The sequence below is a fragment of the Oncorhynchus kisutch genome, linkage group LG12, assembly GCF_002021735.2.
Source record: "Oncorhynchus kisutch isolate 150728-3 linkage group LG12, Okis_V2, whole genome shotgun sequence".
NCBI lineage: Eukaryota > Metazoa > Chordata > Actinopteri > Salmoniformes > Salmonidae > Oncorhynchus > Oncorhynchus kisutch.
This window is the reverse complement of record NC_034185.2, coordinates 49,303,774-49,324,614: the sequence shown is the minus strand read 5'-3', so window position 1 is coordinate 49,324,614 and position 20,841 is coordinate 49,303,774. Positions and strand designations below refer to the sequence as shown.

The 20,841-nt window shown below is 40.0% G+C and overlaps 2 protein-coding genes across 10 annotated transcripts in view; one reads left to right on the top strand and one right to left on the bottom strand.

Moving 5' to 3' along the window:
- Positions 1-13,085, bottom strand: part of LOC109901115 (probable E3 ubiquitin-protein ligase HERC3) — a 24,431-nt gene extending 11,346 nt beyond the window's left edge. Inside the window, exons 1-24 of one of the 8 annotated variants that reach the window (XM_031837730.1) lie at positions 12,177-12,264; positions 11,576-11,674; positions 11,384-11,495; positions 11,156-11,232; positions 10,797-11,024; positions 10,313-10,404; positions 9,504-9,634; positions 9,227-9,351; positions 8,973-9,049; positions 8,737-8,864; positions 8,570-8,629; positions 8,344-8,449; positions 8,040-8,232; positions 7,575-7,729; positions 7,193-7,315; positions 6,790-6,888; positions 6,255-6,422; positions 6,031-6,171; positions 5,529-5,695; positions 5,201-5,264; positions 3,842-3,912; positions 3,392-3,575; positions 2,981-3,082; positions 2,460-2,866 (exon numbers count right to left, since the gene is read on the bottom strand). In XM_031837730.1, the coding sequence (XP_031693590.1) occupies positions 3,008-3,082; positions 3,392-3,575; positions 3,842-3,912; positions 5,201-5,264; positions 5,529-5,695; positions 6,031-6,171; positions 6,255-6,422; positions 6,790-6,888; positions 7,193-7,315; positions 7,575-7,729; positions 8,040-8,232; positions 8,344-8,449; positions 8,570-8,629; positions 8,737-8,864; positions 8,973-9,049; positions 9,227-9,351; positions 9,504-9,634; positions 10,313-10,404; positions 10,797-11,024; positions 11,156-11,232; positions 11,384-11,495; positions 11,576-11,674; positions 12,177-12,246 (2,745 nt within the window). In that variant the 5' untranslated portion in view covers positions 12,247-12,264 and the 3' untranslated portion in view covers positions 2,460-2,866; positions 2,981-3,007. Of the gene's footprint in view, positions 1-2,459; positions 2,867-2,980; positions 3,083-3,391; positions 3,576-3,841; positions 3,913-5,200; positions 5,265-5,528; positions 5,696-6,030; positions 6,172-6,254; positions 6,423-6,789; positions 6,889-7,192; positions 7,316-7,574; positions 7,730-8,039; positions 8,233-8,343; positions 8,450-8,569; positions 8,630-8,736; positions 8,865-8,972; positions 9,050-9,226; positions 9,352-9,503; positions 9,635-10,312; positions 10,405-10,796; positions 11,025-11,155; positions 11,233-11,383; positions 11,496-11,575; positions 12,138-12,176; positions 12,299-12,974 lie in introns of those variants that run through there. The other 7 variants (XR_004211989.1, XM_031837729.1, XM_031837726.1 and 4 more) reach the window with 7 other exon arrangements.
- Positions 12,989-20,841, top strand: LOC109901112 (T-cell ecto-ADP-ribosyltransferase 2-like). 2 transcript variants are annotated; one of them, XM_031837751.1, is made up of 4 exons: positions 12,989-13,138; positions 17,695-17,782; positions 18,975-19,681; positions 19,820-20,841. In XM_031837751.1, the coding sequence occupies exons 2-4, from the start codon at positions 17,723-17,725 to the stop codon at positions 19,950-19,952; spliced, it is 900 nt and encodes a 299-aa protein (XP_031693611.1). In that variant the 5' UTR covers positions 12,989-13,138; positions 17,695-17,722; the 3' UTR covers positions 19,953-20,841. The 2 variants fall into 2 exon arrangements, with proteins under 2 accessions (XP_031693611.1, XP_020352734.1); XM_020497145.2 differs by lacking the exon at positions 12,989-13,138 and adding an exon at positions 15,452-15,777.

Below are 20,841 nucleotides of genomic sequence, written 5' to 3'. Positions count from 1 at the left end.
AACACCAAAACCATTGTAAGGTTTGGTGAATCTGCACTAGGCCCAATGCCAACCCAAACTTTTATTACATTTGTATTTTATTTTTGTACCTTTATTTTAACAGGGAAGACATATTAAGACCTAGGCCTCTTTTGCAAATGTGCCCTGTATATACAACATAAATGTATACTTTATACCCAAACTAATATATATATATATATATATATATATACACATTAACCTTTTGATACAGGATGCAGTGATGAGTCTCAAAACTGTCATCTGTAACCAAACGAAGGGCGCTATGGTAGATGGCATCCAAAGGTTTAAGAGTAGCAGCATCTGATAACTAATATCACCATAGTCAAGAACATATAAAAAGGTTGACTGAATAATCCGCTTCTCACTGCTTAGAGAAAGGAACGATCTGTTTCTGTAGAACAATCTTAGCTTCTTAACCAGCTCATCTATTACTGAACAAAAATATAAACGCAACACAGGAGGTTGGTGACACCATAATTGGGGAGGACGGGCCCATGTTAATGTCTGGAGCGGAGTTAGTGGAGTGGTATCAAATACATCAAACACATGGTTTCCTCCCCTCAGCAGACTCCACTGAAACGCAACATGCAAAGTGTTGGTCCCATGTTTCATGAGCTGAAATAAATGATCCCAGAAATGTTCCCTACACACAAAAAGCCTCCTCCAACGTCATTTTAGTGAATTTGGCAGTATGTCCAACCTGCCTCACAACTGCAGATCACATGTATGGTGTCGTGTGGGCGATCGGGTTGCTGATGTCAAAGTTGTGAACAGAGTACCCTATGAGGCAAATGGTGGTCACACTAGATACTGTCTGGTTTTCTGATCCACGCCCATATTATTTTTTTTTAAGTTTCTGTGACCAACAGATGTATATCTTTATTCCCAGTCATCTGAAATCCATAGATTAGGGCCTTTATTATTTTTTATTAATTTCACCTTTATTTAACCAGGTAGGCTAGTTGAGAACAAGTTCTCATTTACAACTGTGACCTGGCCAAGATAAAGCATAGCAGTGTGAAGAGACAACAACACAGAGTTACACATGGAGTAAACAATAAACAAGTCAATAACACAGTAGAAAAAAAAGAAGGAAAAAAAAGAGTCTATACACATTGTGTGCAAAAGGCATGAGGAGGTAGGCGAATAATTACAATTTAGCAGATTAAGACTGGAGTGATAAATTATCAGATGGTCATGTGCAGGTAGAGATACTGGTGTGCAAAAGAGCAGAAAAGTAAATCAATAATTAATTAATTAATTTAAAAAACGTATTCCTTATATGAACTGTATCTCAGTAAAATCGTTGAAATTGTCACATGTTGGTTTATAGTTTTGGTCAGTATAACTGACCTGTGACTTCTGTGTGACAAGACTGGTGTGTTAGCCCTCCGAGCTAAAGCCGAGGCATTAGCCTTAGACACACCTCTTCAGATCTCAGACAAGGTTACTCATCACATAAGCACTGTTTACTGAACCACGTTAGTTTTATATACCCTAGTGCAGCATATTTGTTCATGGTCCCTGACACTACTGAAACCTGAACACGTACGTTATTTCTAGCCTTTTTGTGAATGATTTTCCTTTGTTTTGTTTTAATCACTAGGGCCAGGTGTGGATCAACGGTTTCAACCTGGGCCGCTACTGGCCCGCTCGCGGCCCACAGTTCACCTTGTACGTGCCCGCTAGCATCCTGAGCACGGCCGCGCCCAACAATGTGACCGCTGGAGCTGGAGGGGGACCCATGCTCCCCAGGGCCCTGTATCGTGGAGTTCACCAACAACTCGTTCCTGAACGCCGTTGTTAAATCTGACCACAAACACCAGAGGGAGCTGTTCCATAAAGAAGCTCTCATGATGATCGCTGATCAAAAATATAGTTACTGTATTGATCTGGAACACAGTTCGGTGGCACCTTAATTGGGGAGGATGGGCTTGTGGTAATTGGTGGAGCGGAATCAGTGGAATGGTATGAAATACATCAAACACTCCGTTCCACCCATTATTATGAGCTGTCCTCCCTTCAGCAGCCTCCACTGATCTGGAAGTGATCTATTTTTCACTAATCTTTTAAAAATCAAAGAGTAATGTTTGTAATTTAATCACGGGTGACTGTACTTTTAACATGACCTCTATATAGTGTCTTAAAACCCGATACGACTTTGTTCACATGAGCATCTCTATTTAAAGGGAATTAAGTATTCGTCATTTGAACAGTATGTATGTCTTTTTGGAAGTGGAATCATGTTCACAAAGGAAAATTACTCATTTAGAAGTGCTATGAACTTGAGTAAATGAATAGTTCTTGTGTTCAACTGAAAATCTGATATGCTTCCTTTTAACATTTAGATTATTTCAAATACTTTGGGATTTCCTTGTATCTTGGTTGTTATCATTTTTGTTAATGTGTTGTTTAATGTGCAGGCACAAACCATGCTGTACTTTTTGATTTATAAATGTTTTAATAAAAATAGGTGAATGCAATATGATAATGTCATAGTACCACACAGATCTCAAGTTAGGATTTGAAATACAACCCTACATTAAAACAATCCAAATCTTAAACCCAACTATGGAACAATGAAAAGATGAACACGGGAGAGGACTATACACAGCAGCAACACAAAACACCCATTATTCATTCCAGAAGCCTCTGTTGTGGCCAACAGCTTCTATAAGCCTGCTCTGTAGTGTCTCTTTGGAGGGGTAGATGGGCAGCTGCAACAGAGAGTGACAGGTCAGCGCCTCTGGGAAATGCTGTTGGGAGGAGTTGAGAAGGGTTTGGACCGTCATCCTGATCTGGTTCATACCCAGGATGGGCACACGATCACAGCCAGTCAGGAACACTGAAGGGGCAAAGGTGGTAAAAGGGAGAGGGCAGTGAATGACAGAATAGAACTTTATTCTCAGTAGCCTACGTTATTGGTTCATCTGTTACAATGAAAACGTTCCATACTTACACAGGAACGCTTTCTTTTGATCCTCTGTCAGTTCCTCAAACACCTCCCAGAATGTGACGATGTTGGGATGCCCAGCATGGTACTCTCCTTCATACACAGAGTCTAGTTCGGGGGGGAAATGCCCTCAATTAATATATGGTGAAGCAATAGACACTTGACACCATTCAAACTACTTGTCAAATCAATGCATCAAAACATTTTAGCCAGGTTGCAGAACATGTTCACCATGAATCCCAAATCAACCCCAGGACACTTGTTTTTAAGGCTCCATCTTGCCCTCTGATAGGCTAGGTGACATTTCTGCATATATTATATGTTTTTACTTGTCTAATGCTCTCAGATGTAGACAATTGACACAGAGTAGATTTGGGATTGAGCTTCAGTCATGTAGTAACAAAACATGGTTCTGACCTGTTTCAGTGTTTCCCAGTCGAAATTCTCCTTCCCCACCATCACTCCCCTCAGTTCCTCTGGCTGGAAGAACTCCACCACGTCCTTGTCACACACCTTGAAGAAGCCTTTCCTGAACTCTTCAAACACCACCTCTACTGACTGGTTGAAGATGTAGTTCACATAGGTGTCAACAAACTCCTTCCTGTCAAAAGAATGACACACAGAGTCAGATATCCATTGAGTTGTAGCTAGTATAGGTTGCTGTCAATTCCAGTTGATGTCACTTCAAGGAACGAGAAGCGTCATTTACATTCCATTATGATTTCTCCATTCATACATTTACATTTCAATGTGAGATGATATTGTCGAAATGGAATTGACCCCAATCCTGGCAGCTGTAGCAATGGAAAAACGTGGCATACTGTAAACCTTGTATTTTGTCAATTGTAAATATTGCTATAATCTTACTTGTTGGCACTTGTGACGAGTTTTCCAGTTTCTTTGGGATCAAGTTCCACCGCTACATCACCCCACATCACCTATAATAGTGAGTAATGAAAAAAGTGAGGAAAATGAACAATGATAACACTGCAGACTGAGGGTATGGATAAATAGATGGGAGTGATATGCGAGAGACATACACACTGAAATAATATAATTTATCGTATGTTCAGTAATTCATACCACTTCACTTCAATTAACTACAGATGTAGGATCTTAATTTGAGCCAATTTGATACAGCAGGAAGAAAATCCTGCAGCAACAGAAAATGTGAATTATTTTTATTTATTTAACTAAGTCAGTTAAGAACAAATTCTTATTTATCCTGCCGATCCTTGACTTCGGCGATGTCATTTACAAAATAGCCTCCAAACACTCACAGCAAATTGGATGCAGTCTATCACAGTGCCATCCGTTTTGTCACCAAAGCCCCATATACTACCCACCATTGTGACCTGTATGCTCTCGTTGAATGGTTCTCGCTACATACGCGTCACCAAACCCACTGGCTCCAGGTCATCTATAGGTCTTTGCTAGGTAAAGCTCCGCCTTATCTCAGCTTATTGGTAACCATAGCAACACCCACCCGTAGCACGGCTTCCAGCAGGTATATTTCACTGGTCTTCCTTTGGATGTCTTTCCTTCCAGTTCTCTGCTGCCAATGACTGGTACGAAATGCAAAAATCACTGAAGTTGATCTCCCTCACTAACTTCAAGCATCAGCTGTCAGAGCAGCATCCTCATCTGCACATCTATCACTCCAGTGTTAATTGCTAAATTGTAATTACTTCGCCAATATGGCCTATTTATTGCCTTACCTCCTTACTTCATTTGCACACACTGTATAAAAATGTTCTATTGTGTTATTGACTGTACGATTGTTTATCCCATGTGTAACTCTGTGTTGTTGTTTTTGTCGCACTGATTTGCTTTATCTTGGCCAGGTTGCAGTTGTAAATGAGAACTTGTTTTCAACTGGCCTACCTGGTTAAATAAAAGGTTAAATAAAATAACAAATATTTTTTTACAAAGGCCTACCCCAGCCAAACCCAATGCTGGGCCAATTGTGCGCCGCCCTATGGAACTCCCAATCACGGCCTTATGTGATACGGACCATAATTATATTTAATGGACATTATTTTGTAGGGGTCATTTTAAAGTGGAAATTACTAACTTTAGAAGTCTTTAAAATACACTACAAGTTTGCATTTCTTGCAGTGTGGGAAAATTGTCAGCAACAAAAGAGTGATCAAATTAAAATCCTGCATCTGTATTATGTTACATTGTATTTGTTCATCGATCAAACTGTTTGAATGCAATACATACTGAGAAAGTCATGTCCATGTTTTCAACATCATCATCAGGGTAATCCAAGATGTACTGCAAACTCCTTCAAAACCATTGAAAATAATATGTGAAAATTATAAATTGGCAATCAATAAATCATGATGCTTTCATAAATGAAAAACTATTTATCCAAATAATTAATAATTGCTTATCCTCACAGAGCAAGTGCCCTGCCCTTGAGATGCAATAAAATGCCTTGAGATGCAATTTCTTAATCTGTCCTTGGTGTCCTTATAACAAATACAACTGCCTGTACTGTAATACATTACTGACTAAGGGATAACAATATATTATGGTCTGAACTTACCCTGCTTCAATGGGGCTAAACTCTCTCAGGTCCTCTAAAGAGGGATTGATGTTCACCAGCTTCTTGAAGAAGGCCATGGGGAAGGGGAGGTGCACCATGTTGTTGTTGTACAGGGCCATCCCACACAGAACCCCAAACAGGAAATAATGCTTCTCCTCCACTCTAGGCTGTTAGTGAGGATGTGTTGGACAAGAGACAAGAAATAAACCATGAGTGAAAGTACAAGACATGCTGTTCTTAACCTGCGGAAAAGTATAGCTTAATATACAGTAAAGGGAAGGTAGTGTGGTTTCTAGAATACAGTACTAGGCTAGAAATACAGTATTAATACAGTATTAATACAGTAGTAGATCCTCTCTAGGAACATATTATTACAGTGTTTCACTACCAGCATATTTGAAGCTATTTGAAAGTACAATGATTATCTATATAGAAATAAAATAATGTGTTTAGGAGCAGAAAACCTCATAATCCATGTGCGATTTCCCTAAACGTGCCTCACCATTGCAGGGAACCAGGCCAGCGTATTGGTGTCGTTGTACATGAACATCCCAGACTCGGGTACCAACAGCTTATCAAACAAATGGAGAAAGAAGTCCCTTTTGTAGACATCTGTCAGCTTCACATCCTCGTTGAAATACACCTGAGAGATGTAAGCAGCACATTTTGGAATAGCCCTTCTCTGTTCAAAACATTGTCCCATCATATTAAAAAATATGGACTTACCACAAGGGACCTCTTGAAGGTACTGTGATACGCTACACTCAGTTGATGGAAAGTGTCTTCGATGAGTGATGCTCTATTCAGCCTCAGCTCAAAGAACGGAGCAGGCGCCGCCACGAGGAACATGTCAAAAGGCCACATGCCAGTCCTTTGGCGATTGTTAGGGGGATTCTGCAATGCATAGAGTACAATGTTAAGTCTTCAGTTAGTGCTTTTCTAGTATACAATACAGGTATTATTTCAACCAGTTTCTCCCATCAAAAAGGTTAAGAAATATGGTTGGTTTCATCAGTAGTGATGGTCAACACCCCAGAGCTACTTGATATGCAGGCGTTTGCTCCAGCCCTGTTCTAACACACCTGATTCAGCTAATCAAGATCCTGGTGAGCATCTGATTAGTAGAACCAGGTGTGTTAGAGCAGGGCAAGAGCAAAAGCCTGCATACAGTCAGTTGGTCTCTAGTAGGGGGTTAGCCACCTTGATTTATAGTATCTGCTGTATATTATAATACTATATATTGAGAAGCAAGTTTCATTACCTTTGTGAGTGCGGCGTTGATGTTAAAAACGTTTATCTTGCTCTGCAGATTCATCAAGAATGGGTAACGACAAAAGATGGCAGGTGTCTGATCCACATCCTGAAAGTGATGTAAAAGAAAACATACAAGGCATCTCAATTAAGGAGATTCTTTGTCTAATGATGTTCATCTGCAGTGATAAGGAGGAACTTTAGTAGGTGAGAAAGATTCTCCAGTAGGAAAACAAAATGTTTCCTTCACTCTTTCTTTCCAGACCATTTCAGGTAGAGGAAATCTCAAGCCTCTACTGAGATGAAGCTAGGACACTTTCTAAGACCCAAATAACGAACATTAAAACACTTCAAGAATGACAGCAACTAGCATTGTTAGCAATCAGTGACTGAGACAAAATAACTTTTCTTACCTGCTTTGACCATAAACGCCAAAGCTTTACATCCTCCTCTAGAAATATGGGATTGAAGTGAACCTCCTCCATACAAAAGGTACTGTCTGGAACAGTCTGGGTCTCTACGGATTTCTGGTTTGCCTTTAAAATAATATAGAAAAGTGAAATACATTGATAATAAATAAACAATTATTAGCAAGTATTAACTAAATATTTTCCATGTTTGTCAGCAAAATATGATTTCATCAAATCTCAGTTACAGTCTCATCGATTCTAAATAGGTTGCAATTAAATAACTGCCACCCTGTCACCAGATCGGTCCTCGAAGTTGACTGGTCAAAATGGAAAAACAGCATTATAAATGGATTGACAGTACGAGCAGTGAAGCATGGAAACTGACTCTGTGGAGATGGCCGAGGACCTGGAGCAGGTGCTTGATCCCAGTATCACGAGTGCGTAGAATATGTTCATTCCTCAGAATCCCCGACAGGGCCTTCTTCCACACCCCAATGTGCTTGGTCATGACAGACGGCTTCAATGAGGACCAGCAGTCACCTACAGGCCATGTTAACACACAGATTACTTTCTCAAACCATTTCGTGGGGGTATAGAATTTGCTCGACTTCACAATCATTCCAGGGTCACCCCCAATGTGCACACGTTTTGTTTTAGCCCAGCACTACCACACTCGATTCAAATTATCAACGGTTTTGTAAATTGAGCCTAGTCTAAATCTGCCAGACAGTGAATGAACAAGGACAAAATAAGTTGTCTACAGCACAAACAGATTTAGGACTACATTATTTTTGATAAGTTGAATTTGGGGTGACACACTTTAAACATTTTAAATGTAGGGCAACATTACCGAGGACCTGCAGCTTGTCGGGGTGCAGTCTGAGGATAGCAGCAGCAACGGCTTCGGTGAGATCTGTCCTTCTGTGCTGTTTGTGAAGGACCCTCAGGAGCTCAGGGAGAACCAGGTAGACCCTCAAGCCCTCCACTCCAATGGGCTCCTCATACAGGGAGCGAAGTAGTGTGTGCTGGACAACAGCTTCAACCTAGTGCAATGAAAGAGGTGTGTGAATCGTCCCTAATTCAAGTTACATGTCAGAATAAATGTCCGAATAGGATCGATTACATATCAATTTATAAATATATTCACAAAATACCTCAGTCAAAACTTTGCCCTTTTTCGCCAGCTTCCGGAATGCGCCTTGGACGAGTGAATAATCCAGGCCAGACTGTTTTGGTGAGGTTTGGTAATGTTTGTCACAACTAATAAAAGCAAGAAATAATTGTCAATATTTTTGCCATATTTAAATCAGTATTCTTTGATAATGTAATATTTCAAACATAAGACAATCATGTATTTGAACCAATATTAAATACTGTTACCTTTTATCAAGAAAGCTCCCATTTAAACACGATGCAGAAGAAAACATTTTTGTGATTTCCCTGCAATTACAAGTTTGAGTAATCTTTCAGTTCAGTATGTGACCGTACATAAACAAAATAAGGAAATAACAACAATGGTAAATTATAGCTACTTATATCATACTTACTTCTGTCCTTTTTTCCAAGACTTTGAATCACATTCCGAGATCCATTTGTCAATGATTTCTTCATCTATAGCTTGTTGTGTCACTTTGCCCACACTTGACCTGAGATTGTTAGGCCTTTCTTCAGACTCCTGGGAAGATGACAATGTGATGCAACGTATCACAGAAATGTTAAGTACAAGGGACAAACTATGTCCTGTTTTGCTAACTCATTGTTTCAAACCAAATTGTGTCCATACCTGACCAAGAGAGCACAATGCAAAGGAATGGTTTCCTCCAGCAAAAATGTGTTCAATTTTCTGGTCATCAATCTGGTCTGAAATGTTGACAAAAATAGTTGATGATCAAGTTAAGGTTATTTCATGTTTTACCTCATGTTATTTTAGTTGAGTATTGAAATAAGCATTTTGTTGAGTTGACTTTTATTCAAGTTTGATCTGTTCTGAAAATGCGTGTACTCTGGCTAATGTTATACCATAAATGAATGTTTTACCTGGCAGTTGTACTGGAAGGGGCACAGACTGATCAATCTTTACTCCATTTCCCAGCTGTCCTTGCTCTCCGCGCCCAAATGAGTACATCTTATTGGAGGGCCCCACAAATGCTAATGTGTGGTGTCTAATGTGGTTGAACAGACAGAGAAAACATTTCTCAAATCAACATTGAATTCTTAAAAGGTCTTATGCTAAAATGAAAACAGACCTACATACATTTTTGTTGTGTCACAACATTTAGTCAATTCCAGATCATGTCTACTAAGTGTAACCTACCTTCCACAGGCTATCTGGGTCACCTTTGATCCACAAAGTTGCCCCACCACTCGAGGTCGTAGTTCATCTCGGAGAGAGTTGTGTCCAAGCTGTCCATAGTGGCCTGAACCAAATGTGAACACCACACCTCCCTAGAACAAAATCAACCCAGACAGTTATCATAGTGTTTTCCTCTACGTTAATGAGGATGTTTCAATGCAAATTTCCAGGGAACTAAAAACTAAAACATTTCAATTGTTTTGTTTATTTTTTATTTCAACATTATTTAACTAGTCAAGTCAGTTAAGAACAAATTCTTGCTGACAATGACGCCCTACCAAAAGGCCTCCTGCGGGGAGGGGGGTCTGGGATTAAAAATATAAATGAATTAAATAGAAATATAGGACAAAACACATCACGACAAGAGAGACAACACAACACTACACTAGAGACCTAAGACAACAACATAGCATGGCAGCAACACAGCACGGTAGCAACACAACAACAGCATGGTAGCAGCACAACATGGTAGCAGCACAAAAAATGGCACAATCATTATTGGGCACAGACAACATCACAAAGGGCAAGAAGGTAGAGACAACAATACATCATGCAACGCAGCCACAACTGTCAGTAAGAGTGTCTTTGAATGAAGAGATAAAACTGTCCTGTTTGAGTGTTTGTTGCAGCTCGTTCCAGTCGCTGGCTGCAGCGAACATTGAGACACCAATATAAATAAACACACATAAAATGCAGACATATTGTATGGTCCAAACAACATTTAGTTCAAATTATAGGAAAAGTGCAATTATGTCAGACAGATATACAACCTTTGTCAGAACGGCAGTATGTTCTCCTCCACATGAAATCAAAACAGTCTTCTTCAGATTCAGGCAAACAACAGGAGCTGGAGCACATCTGTCTACAGAAAATTGGGTTCAATTTATTGTTATTATTATATATAATTGTTTATAATTATTTATTTACAACACATAACCCTCAAACACACGACACATTGTGCTCTCTCATCCTGGTTAAAATTGTTTTTAGACAGATAAAGGCACATTTCTGTACTTTCCTTTATTTTTTTAAACATAATTTCAACCACCAAAAAATGTGGTTGATAATAGATAAATCAGGGGTCTCCAGCTGCAGCCTGAGAGAACTACTGAGTGGGAAGACTTTTGTTTAAACCCAACACTAACACACCTGTTTCAAATAATGTACTGTTCATGGTCTTCGGTCTGGACCTTGATTATTTAAATATATTTAACAAGAGTCAACACATATGCTATTGTATAATGTATACTGTACTTGTTGTGTCCCCTAGTCCCAGTTGCCCGGCGGTGTTCTTGCCCCAGCCGAACACAGCTCCAGAAAGGGACAGAGCGAAGCTGTGGTCTCCCCCTGCAGTGATCTGAACCAGGGGGATCCCTGATAGAGACTTCAGGGGCTTGCGGGACATGGACATGTCGCGTGGCTCGCCCCACCCCAAACCCAGCTGACCGCTGGTGTTCTGACCCCATGTGAAAACCTGACCATCTGAACAGAAATCAGAAGTAAGCAACCATACAATGAGAACATTGTACAGAATTACAGTTTTGAAAGGTTAGACTGTTTTGGTTAAGTTGCATTGTGAAACAACGATTAGAGGTGTGTTAATGGTCATTTACCCTGAGTTAGTAAAATTGAATGCTGGTCTCCACATGCAACCTGAGTTACCTGTCGGTTACATAGGTTACCCAATGGGCTGGGGAAAAAAAGAAGAAAGATGACTAAGAGTAGCTGGCCCGTTTGAATTAAATTACAAATTGTTTTTATACTTTAACTATTTGAATGAGGGGGTGACAATTCCTTAAGGTAAACTACATATAAATGTATCATTATGGAATGGAACCCACCTGAGAATGTTGGCTTTGTCCAAGCAGAGAACCCGACCCTCTTCAGACAGTAAAACAGCATGAGAATCTCCACAACTCAGAGCCCGAATCCTCTCCTTACATGTCACACTCTCTAAAGCACACAAAACATATGACTGGGCAACTCAAGAAAATATATTATACAAAATTGATTGTTAACGAGATTAGACCTACTCAGTTTCCCTGTGAATCTTCTCCCATCTAGGTCCTCTTGAATCCGTGCGACAGACACTAGTCTCCCATTATTTCTGATAAACGCAACCACACTGTTACCTGCGGACAGAGCCTGAATTTTAGATTTAAGGTGTATCAAATTAACGCAACTAATATCCGTTTTGGTCGTATCTAAACCATCCGGCTTCACTAAACCAAAGCCATTACGACAATCCTCTCCCCATGAAATCATTGTTGTGTATTATTCTTAAACTAGTCCATACAGATTCTAACACTTGAAGGAGAGGCACCTGCCGATGTTTCCGACTCAATGAAGGGTTTATATGACCGCAACCAACCATATGGCATACAGAAAGACTAATCATCATCATTATCAACAAAGCAGGAAACGAAAATGAATCTTAAATGAAACTGTATTTATAGAGGGCATAAAAGAAAACACGCCTACAAACAAATATAAATGCAGTTTCGAATAGTTACTTATGACGCAAGGCCGAAAACGAAAGTGAACGTCTATTGACAATATCAGCCCAGTTATCTTCGAAATAGCCTACAATAAACTGACGCATTTGACACACACGATAATGCTTGAAACAATTACCACCCAGTCGATACCTCCCTAGATGCATTTCAGTGGAACTGGCTGAAACGTCCACTTTATGCTGTGTCATGCATGACTGCTAAATGCTGAATTGAAAATGGTTTCGGAGTTTGAAAAGACCCATGACTCAGAGACGTCCCTGATATTTGCCCTGTTTTTTTTTCAGATGTAAAGTAATGACCAAACTTCATTTTTAAGCTCACGTTTATCATAATTATTTTAAAAAAGAACAGTCAGCAGTATTTTGCGGAGGGTGCACACTGACTTGACCAGGCAAAGAGTAAAGAAAATACTAAAATTGCTTTAATTATTGGGTTATGATACTATACACCAGTGTGGCAGTTGTACTAAACTCCTACTGCATAAAAGTTATAAAATAATCAATGTCCATCATTAATTAAAATGATAATTGAACAGGTAAATAGGTATATAATAACCTATGCAGAAAGTAGGGATGGGAGTTTGAAATACTTTTACTATTCGAATAGTAACATTCATTTTTGTCTGATAACTTCATATTTGAAATACATGTGGTTTTTAAAAACCTACGTTTTAAACCTGAACACATCTATGCGAGGGAGAAGATGGTACTTTATTGTTGCAGTTGTGGAAGAACAGGAAAGAGAGATGGGAGCGAGCAGACGGAGAGAGAGAGACGCCAAGACAACTCCGCTACAGCCAACACTATCTAGCTAACTTGCAGCAGCGACGATGTTATTTATTATCATCCCATATAACAGTGTCTATATTGACTGGAGTAGCCTATTGGATTCGATGACACTTCCTGTAGCTACTCACCCCAACGCTAGGCATCGCCTTTTCAATTCGCTGCTATAGGATTAGCTAGCCCAGCATGCTGACGAAAAACTAACATTCATTAACAACTAGCAGTATTTCAATCTTCTCGATTTGTCAGCTGGGATAATTAGGAGTACACCGCTGTATTCCATTCCTGGATTGAGGTACGTTTTCCGAGCCATATCTCTGCTGCTTTTTACTGCATCCAACTAACAGCACTCCACCGTATTCCAGACAAGGTCTGACCAGTATAGTATAGACTGTGACCAGATCTTCAGTGGGTAGGCCATTTCTGGAAAGAACATTCAGAAAGTGCAGGCATTTTGAGGCCTTCCTCACTGACTGCTCCACATGTGTGTCACCACTGAGGTTAGAGTCTAGATGAAAACCAATATACTTGGTTATTGTTACCACTGTTTTTTCATGTCCTTCTAGGATTAGTGGTGCGGGTTGTGGATGGTCTCTAGAAATTACATATCTGAATTTCCACAGACTTTTTCCCATTCAGGAGCATGTTGTTGGATGTGTCCCACTCTTCCAGCTGCGTTGCCTCCAAGCCCATGGAAATGACCTCTTTGATGCTGGTTAATGGTATGGCTCGGGACAGCCCTACATCATCCAGTGTCCAGTGTCAATGAAGACAACTTTTCGGGTGGACATGTGAATGAGAAACAGATATGGTGCAACCACTCCCCCTTGTGGCACACCAAAGGTGACCTCTGACCAAGGGCTAAAAGCGCCATTTGCCCATCACCCTCTGCTTTCTTCCTGTGGTGTAGCTGTGGAGCCAGGCTAGTAAAGTTGGACACAGTTCAATGTCAGACAGATGTTGCATGAGCTTTGTGTGATCTACTCAATCAAAGGCTTTGGACATATCAGCAAGTAACACCCTCACCATCGTTTTTTTTTTTTGGAGTCTGTAGCTGTCAGCCAGGAGTGTGTGGCTTTCACAAGGGCGGTAGTAGTGCTGGACTTTGGTAGGTAGGCATACTGATTTGAGCACTCAGATAAAACTGTTGGCATTCATTTTTTTTATGAAGCTCTCCTGGATTTTTCCAAGGAATTGACGCCCATTCGGATTCTGGCTAGGCTACAATACCTTCAGAAAGTATTCATACCTCTTGACTTGTACCACATTTTGTTGTTTTACAGTCTGAATTCAAAATGTATTCAATATTTGTTTTCTCTCACCCATCTACACACAATACCCCATAATGACAAAGTGAAAACATGTTTTTAGAATTTTATTGAAAATAAAAGAGACTCTAGGAGACTCTAGGAGCTCAGATGTAAAAATGTAATACCAACGTTTCGACAGAGTGTGCGGCTCTCTTTTATTTTCAAGTTTCTACTCCGCTAGCCAGCACCTCGTCTTAATAGGTGTGCGTTTCTTTTTCTTCTAGATCGTTTAGAATTTTATTGCACATTTATTGAAAATGAAATACAACTATGTTTCATTTACATAAGTATTATCCCCTGAGTCAATACTTTGTAGAATCACCTTTGGCAGCAATTACAGCTGTGAGTCTTTTTGGGTAAGTCTCTAAGAGCTTTCCACACCTGGATTGTGCAACATTTGTCCATTATTCTTTTCAAAATTCTTCAAGCTCTGTCAAATTGGTTGTTGATCATTGCTAGACAACCATTTGAAGGTCTTGCCAAAGATTTTCAAGTAGATTTAAGTCAAAACGTTAACTCGCCCACTGTCTTCTTGGTACGCAACTCAAGTGTAGATTTGGCCTTGTGTTTTAGCTTATTGTCCTGCTGAAAGGTGAATTCATCTCCCAGTGTCTGGTGGAAAGCAGATTGAACCAGGTTTTCCTCTAGGATTTTGCCTTTGCTTAGCTCCATTCCGTTTATTTTTTATCCTGAAAAGCTCCCTTAATGATTACAAGCATACCCATAACATTAAAATATGGAGAGTGGTACTTAGTAATGTGTTGTATTGGATGTTCCCCAAACATAACACTTTGTGTTCAGGACAAAAATGTAATTGCTTTGCCACATTTTTTGCAGTATAACTTTAGTGCTTTGTTGAAAACAGGATCCATGTTTTGGAAGATGTTTTATTCGGTACAGGCTTCTTTCTTTTCACTGTCATTTAGGTTCGTATTGTGGAGTAACTAAAATGTTGTTGATCCATCCTCAGTTTCCTCCTATCACATCCATTAAACTATATAACTGTTTTAAGGTCACCGTTGGCCTCATGCTGAAATCCCTGAGTGGTTTCCTTCCTTCTACGGCAACTGAGTTAGGAAGGACGCCTGTACCTTTGTAGTGACTGGTTGTATGGATACACCATCCAACGTGTAATCAATAACTTTACAATGCTCAAACTGATATTCTTCGTCTGCTTCTTCTTTTTTTTTACCAATAGACGCCCTTCTTTGCAAGACATTGGAAAACCTCCGTGGTCTTTGTCAGAGATGCAAACTAGTCACCTTTCGGCGAAATTTGCCGTTTTTAAACCAAAATAGGTGACATACGTGATTCGTGTAGATCCGATGAGAACGGTTTGGGGGTGGGTTTGGATCACTATTGACGAAGGCTCATCCAATCGTTACGTAACAGCAGAATGCAGCGCAGCACATTCCTGAAGAAAGAGGAGACAACCAACATACTAGTTACAGCATCAGCGCGCCTCTGGAAAGTCAGCTTGTCAGTCACAGCAGCGCGTCCCCTGAACGATAACGAAGAGGTGACTTTAGGTGAAAAGCCTGACCACGGAGACCGGGGTGAGAAGGTGACGAAGCGTACTTCATGAGCTGTAACCGAAAAACTTCTGGCTTTTGGAAAGTTTGAGGTGAGGGAGAAAGTGTGGTGAACAAGTATTAGCACTGTTAAGTATCTTGCTAGCTGGACCCGTTAGCTAGCCAGAGAAATGTTGGGCAACATTAGCCAACTTATCTGATAAATAATTGAGTGTATGGTGTGAAAATTAGCTTGCTAATAAAGTCAGACAGCTAACATCAGATGAGCTAACATTAGTAACCTAACCAATTCGCTATAGTATTAACTTGTATACGACTCCTTGCCGTTATGCCGAAAATTCTCCCCACCCTTCTAATTTCCTTAATTTTGTGGCTAGAGTCTAATACTTTCTCTGGCACACATCAGAGTCAAATACTTTCAATAGAATAAACTTCACGTCAGGCAGGATAGGCAACCGAAATGAATCATTAATGTATGTGTGTTACATTAAACATAGAGGTACGGGCGACATGGGCAGCCACCCAGGGCGACATCAAGGGGGCGCCCCCGAGTTCGGGCGCTGAAGGGCGGGTTCTCTCAAGGTGCCAAACAAGCCAGAACCGCCACATACACTTGAAACAAATTATCAAACCGAAAAATGCCACAAAGATCAGTGAAATGTGGAAAAGTCAACCATTCTGAAGGCATCTGTAATTGAGGCCACATGCTGCGCTTTCTCCCCAAACCAATTCAGATAAAACAACAGCCTACTCATTGTAGCCTAATCCTTCTCATTTCGTTAACTTTTATTTCCGTATTTTTTTCCAACTTGCATTGCATCAGTGAACTCCCACTACACTTCCTTGACATTGAGCCTCTTTGCCACTTTGAATGGCCAACATAAAAAAAATCTACACACCTGAAGGCTTCTGGTTGGCTACTGGTCTTTTTATTTGGCGTACGTGCACTTCATAGAAACTACATTAAAGAATTGAACTTTTATTAAATTAATCATTTGAAATGTCATGTCATATCCGGGTATGCAACAATGTCACATGGGGGGGGGTCCAACTTTTATTACATTAGTGGGGGGGGGGACCAAGTTTGTGAAACCCAGGAGTATAAAAGGGTTACATACCGGATGATCAGTATGCAAATGTGGAACATTGCAGACAGAAATGCCATAGCATCACAGGAAGCTGCTGAGGGGAGGACGGCTCATAATAATGGCTGCAATGCAGTGAATGGAATGGTATCAAACGCATTAAAACCATGTGTTTGATGTGTTCGATAGCATTCCATTAATTCCGTTCCAGCCATTACTATGAGCCTGTCCTCCCCAGTTAAGGTATTACTGTCCGACTGTCATAGAGATGCCTCGATTCATGATTCAGTCGAACAACTTAGTCGATTCTATTTAATTTCCATCTACTTTACTAAAAACCAAAACTGATTAGTAAAATGTGGATTGCATATTGTAGCCCTATGCAGTGCCATTGTTACACAATGCTTATCTGTCCAACTTCCAGACTCTGACTCTGTATGTTTGTTAATTACATTTAGATCACCACACGACTCTGAAGCTATGTGTCCAAATCATATCTTTCATGTATTATTTTGATTGTCTCATGTTATGTTTGTTAGGTTATAGGGCCTTTTATAACAGTGAATTGTAGGCCTATAGTTTGAGTCATTAATAGTAGAACTTACTCAATTAAAACAGCTGTAGGCTACTTACACTTGAGTCTAGGAACATACCACACTGAAAATATCTATGTAGTAGTTGCGTCAACTTTCAGAATAATACCTGTGAGAAGGGGCAATAGTTGTGTAGTTAAACATTGCCTGGACATTTTGTGATGAAAGACCCCTAAATGTTGTAAAACATACAGTAAAATTGTGTCTGTGTAAGTTTAAGATTCTTGTTTGCTATTTATAACCTCACAATGTAATTTATTCTCAATTGCATTTTGTTTCTCATCTCTGATCTGTCCCATCTCCTCTCAATCCCTCATTCATTGGTCACCAGAACACATAAGGCAGCCATTTCTGGGAAAATGCAGGGCCAGAGAGAGAAGACATTCATATTGATCCTCGTTGCTGTGCTCTCTCACAGGGTAAGAGTTTTGACCAAACACATCTTTTGGGGGTCATAAGATTGAAATTATTGAACCCAGATGTGGAAAAAGTATCCAATCCAAGTAAAAGTATAGATACCCTACCATTCAAAAGTTTGGGGTCACTTAGAAAAGTCCTTGTTTTCCATGAAAACATACATGAAATTAGTTGCAAAATGAATATGAAATATTGTCAAGTTGTTGACAAGGTTATAAATAATGATTTTTAATTGAAATAATAATTGTGTCCTTCAAACTTTGCTTTCGTCAAAGAATCCTCCATTTGCAGCAATTCTAGCCTTGCAGACCTTCAGCATTCTACTTGTAAATTTGTTGAGATCATCTGAAGAGATTTCACCTCATGCTTCCTGAAGCACTTCCCACAAGTTGGATTGGCTTGATGGGAACTTCTTACATACCATACGGTCAAGATGCTCCCACAACAACTCAATAGGGTTGAGATCCCACGTTACCACCACCACAGTGCCCCCAGACCATCACATTGCCTCCACCATGCTTGACAGATGGCGTCAAGAACTTCTCCCGCATCTTTTAATTTTTTTCTGCGTCTCACGAATGTTCTTCTTTGTGATCCGAACACCTCAAACTTAGATTCGTCTGTCCATAACACTTTTTTTCAAAATCTTCCTCTGTCCAGTGTCTGTGTTCTTTTGCCCATCTTTTCTTTTTATTGGGTAGTCTGAGATATGTTTTTTTCTTTGCAATTCTTTGCAAGTTTTCCTGTCCTGCTAAGCATTCAAAATGTACTTTTGGTTGTCAGGGACAATGTATGCAGTAAAAAGTACAATATTTTCTATAGGAATGTAGTGAAGTAAAAGTAAAAGTTGTCAAAAATGTAAATAGTAAAGTACAGATACCCTAAAAAATGACTTAAGTAGTACTTTAAAGTATTTTTACTTAAGTACTTTACACCACTGATTGAACCAGCCATACTGTAAGGACAGACTTCTGGGCCCGTTTCCCAGATCCAGAGTGAGCCTATTCCTGGATTCTCCATTGAGCATGATTTTTAACTAGGCTCACTCTGGTTCTGGGAAACTGGCCTTGATGTACTTCATTTGAAAAATGCTTGAATTTGAACTTGTATTGTCATAACATGTTAAGTGCTATACATTGTTACACTGTGATACTACCTGTACTAAAAAGGTAACAATTCTCTTTTCTATTACAGGTGACTCAGGCAAAGGTAATGGACATGGTTCCTAATGCCGTGGATGACCAGTACACTCACTGTCGGGAGCAGATGTTGAAGAAGGTTGTGGAAGGGGGTCTGCTGGAAGAAGAACTGAAAAACAGTAAAACGTATAGTGATGCCTGGGGGGCAAAGCAGTGTACAAAGTTACTCCCGGGAGGCGTCAAGCAACACACGGATGCATTAGTGGCTTATGGACATGGGGGAAATGAGTTCAGAAATATGTTCAACCAAGCAGTGGAGACTCAGGGTGGGAATGTCACTGTCTATAACGGCAACTTCCAGTTCAAATCCCTCCACTTCCTTCTAATGGATGCCATGAGGCTTTTGAAGACTGAGAACTGCCAAACTGTGTTTCGTGGCTCAAGCAAAGAGTATGAGGCACAAGTAGGGTCAGAAGTGCGATTTGGGAGGTTTACCACAACCAAGGCCAAGCGTTCCGATGCGGAGGAATCTGCTTCAGACAATGGGATCCTTTTCAACATTATTTCCTGCACTGTAGTCAACATTGATGAGTACACTTGCTTCTCAGACAGCATTGATCAGCTGATATCCCCAGCAGAGGTGTTTAGGGTGGCTGAGGTAAAGAATGTAAGAAATAAAGATCACGAGTACAGAGAGATCGTTTTGACAAGTTCAAGGACTCACAGCATTGACAGCATCCGCGACTGTTACCTCTTTCCCAGGTGAGGCCAGGTTATGTAAGCGAAAAGACATATGACAACATTCGACTACCAAACAGGTGTAGACGACACAAGAGTTGAGTGTTTTTAAAATGTCTACCTTATTCTTTGGAGAATGAAAGTCTGTCTTTGTCTCACCAGATCTCCTACAAGTACGAGTCCTCCATCAATCACCCCCAAAGGCTCCTCTACTCAATGGCTTGGCAGTAGCCTGTCTGTTCTTGTGGTTGTATCTCTCTCTATCTCCCTGATCACCAGGACTGATGATCTCTGATAAATTAAAGTGTTGAGTGCTAATAGATGCGGTAAAGAAGTCAATGGAATGCAGACCGTGGGGGATAGAAGGACGCACATTCAACCAATCTGATTTAACAAAATAGATATTTGTCAAATTCTCATGTTTTATGTATTGTAACATGCCCATAATGTGCTTACTAAAGTTTGATTTGGATATATCTGTCTGTTTTCACGGCATAACATTTAGAAGTAGTCCCTTTTCAGGTTTAGTAGAAGTGACTGCTAAAGGCTAACTCCCATTTGTATTGACTGGTAGCATAGCTAGCATAGAGAAGTCGATGGTGGTAGTCGTTTTTTTAACTGTAATGCAGTTTCTTGGTGATGATGACATCAACATGTATTCGGGTTGACATCCATACCAGCATTATTCTCAGATTTTTACCTCAAGATGGTGTGAAAAACACATAAACAATAGCCTAAATGTAGGCTAATTTTGCTGGTGGCCATTGAGATTCTGGATCTTTCCCCCCACAACATCTTTCCCCCATGCGATGCGTTTCCATGGCATTTCCATTGTTTTGGTTGAGATCCAATGACCTCTTCACTGCTTCTATTGAAAATGACAAACACACACAATTGCATGTATGTAATATCAGTGCACACAGATATTCATCAAATGTGACAAAGCGCCAACCTTTCAAACCCCTCTTAGCATAATGATATTCTCTTGAAAAATGTATTTCTTTGCATTTTATTGTTTTTGTAAAAAAAATATATATATATCATGGCACGTTTTAAACAATATGTTACGCATTTAGCAAATATTTTGGTATCACAACAATTGACTGTGGGTGGGTCCAGTTTTCATAGATGTAATTTAATTTTCCTCTTGTTTTGTTATCGAATAAAGAAACAAGTTGAGCATT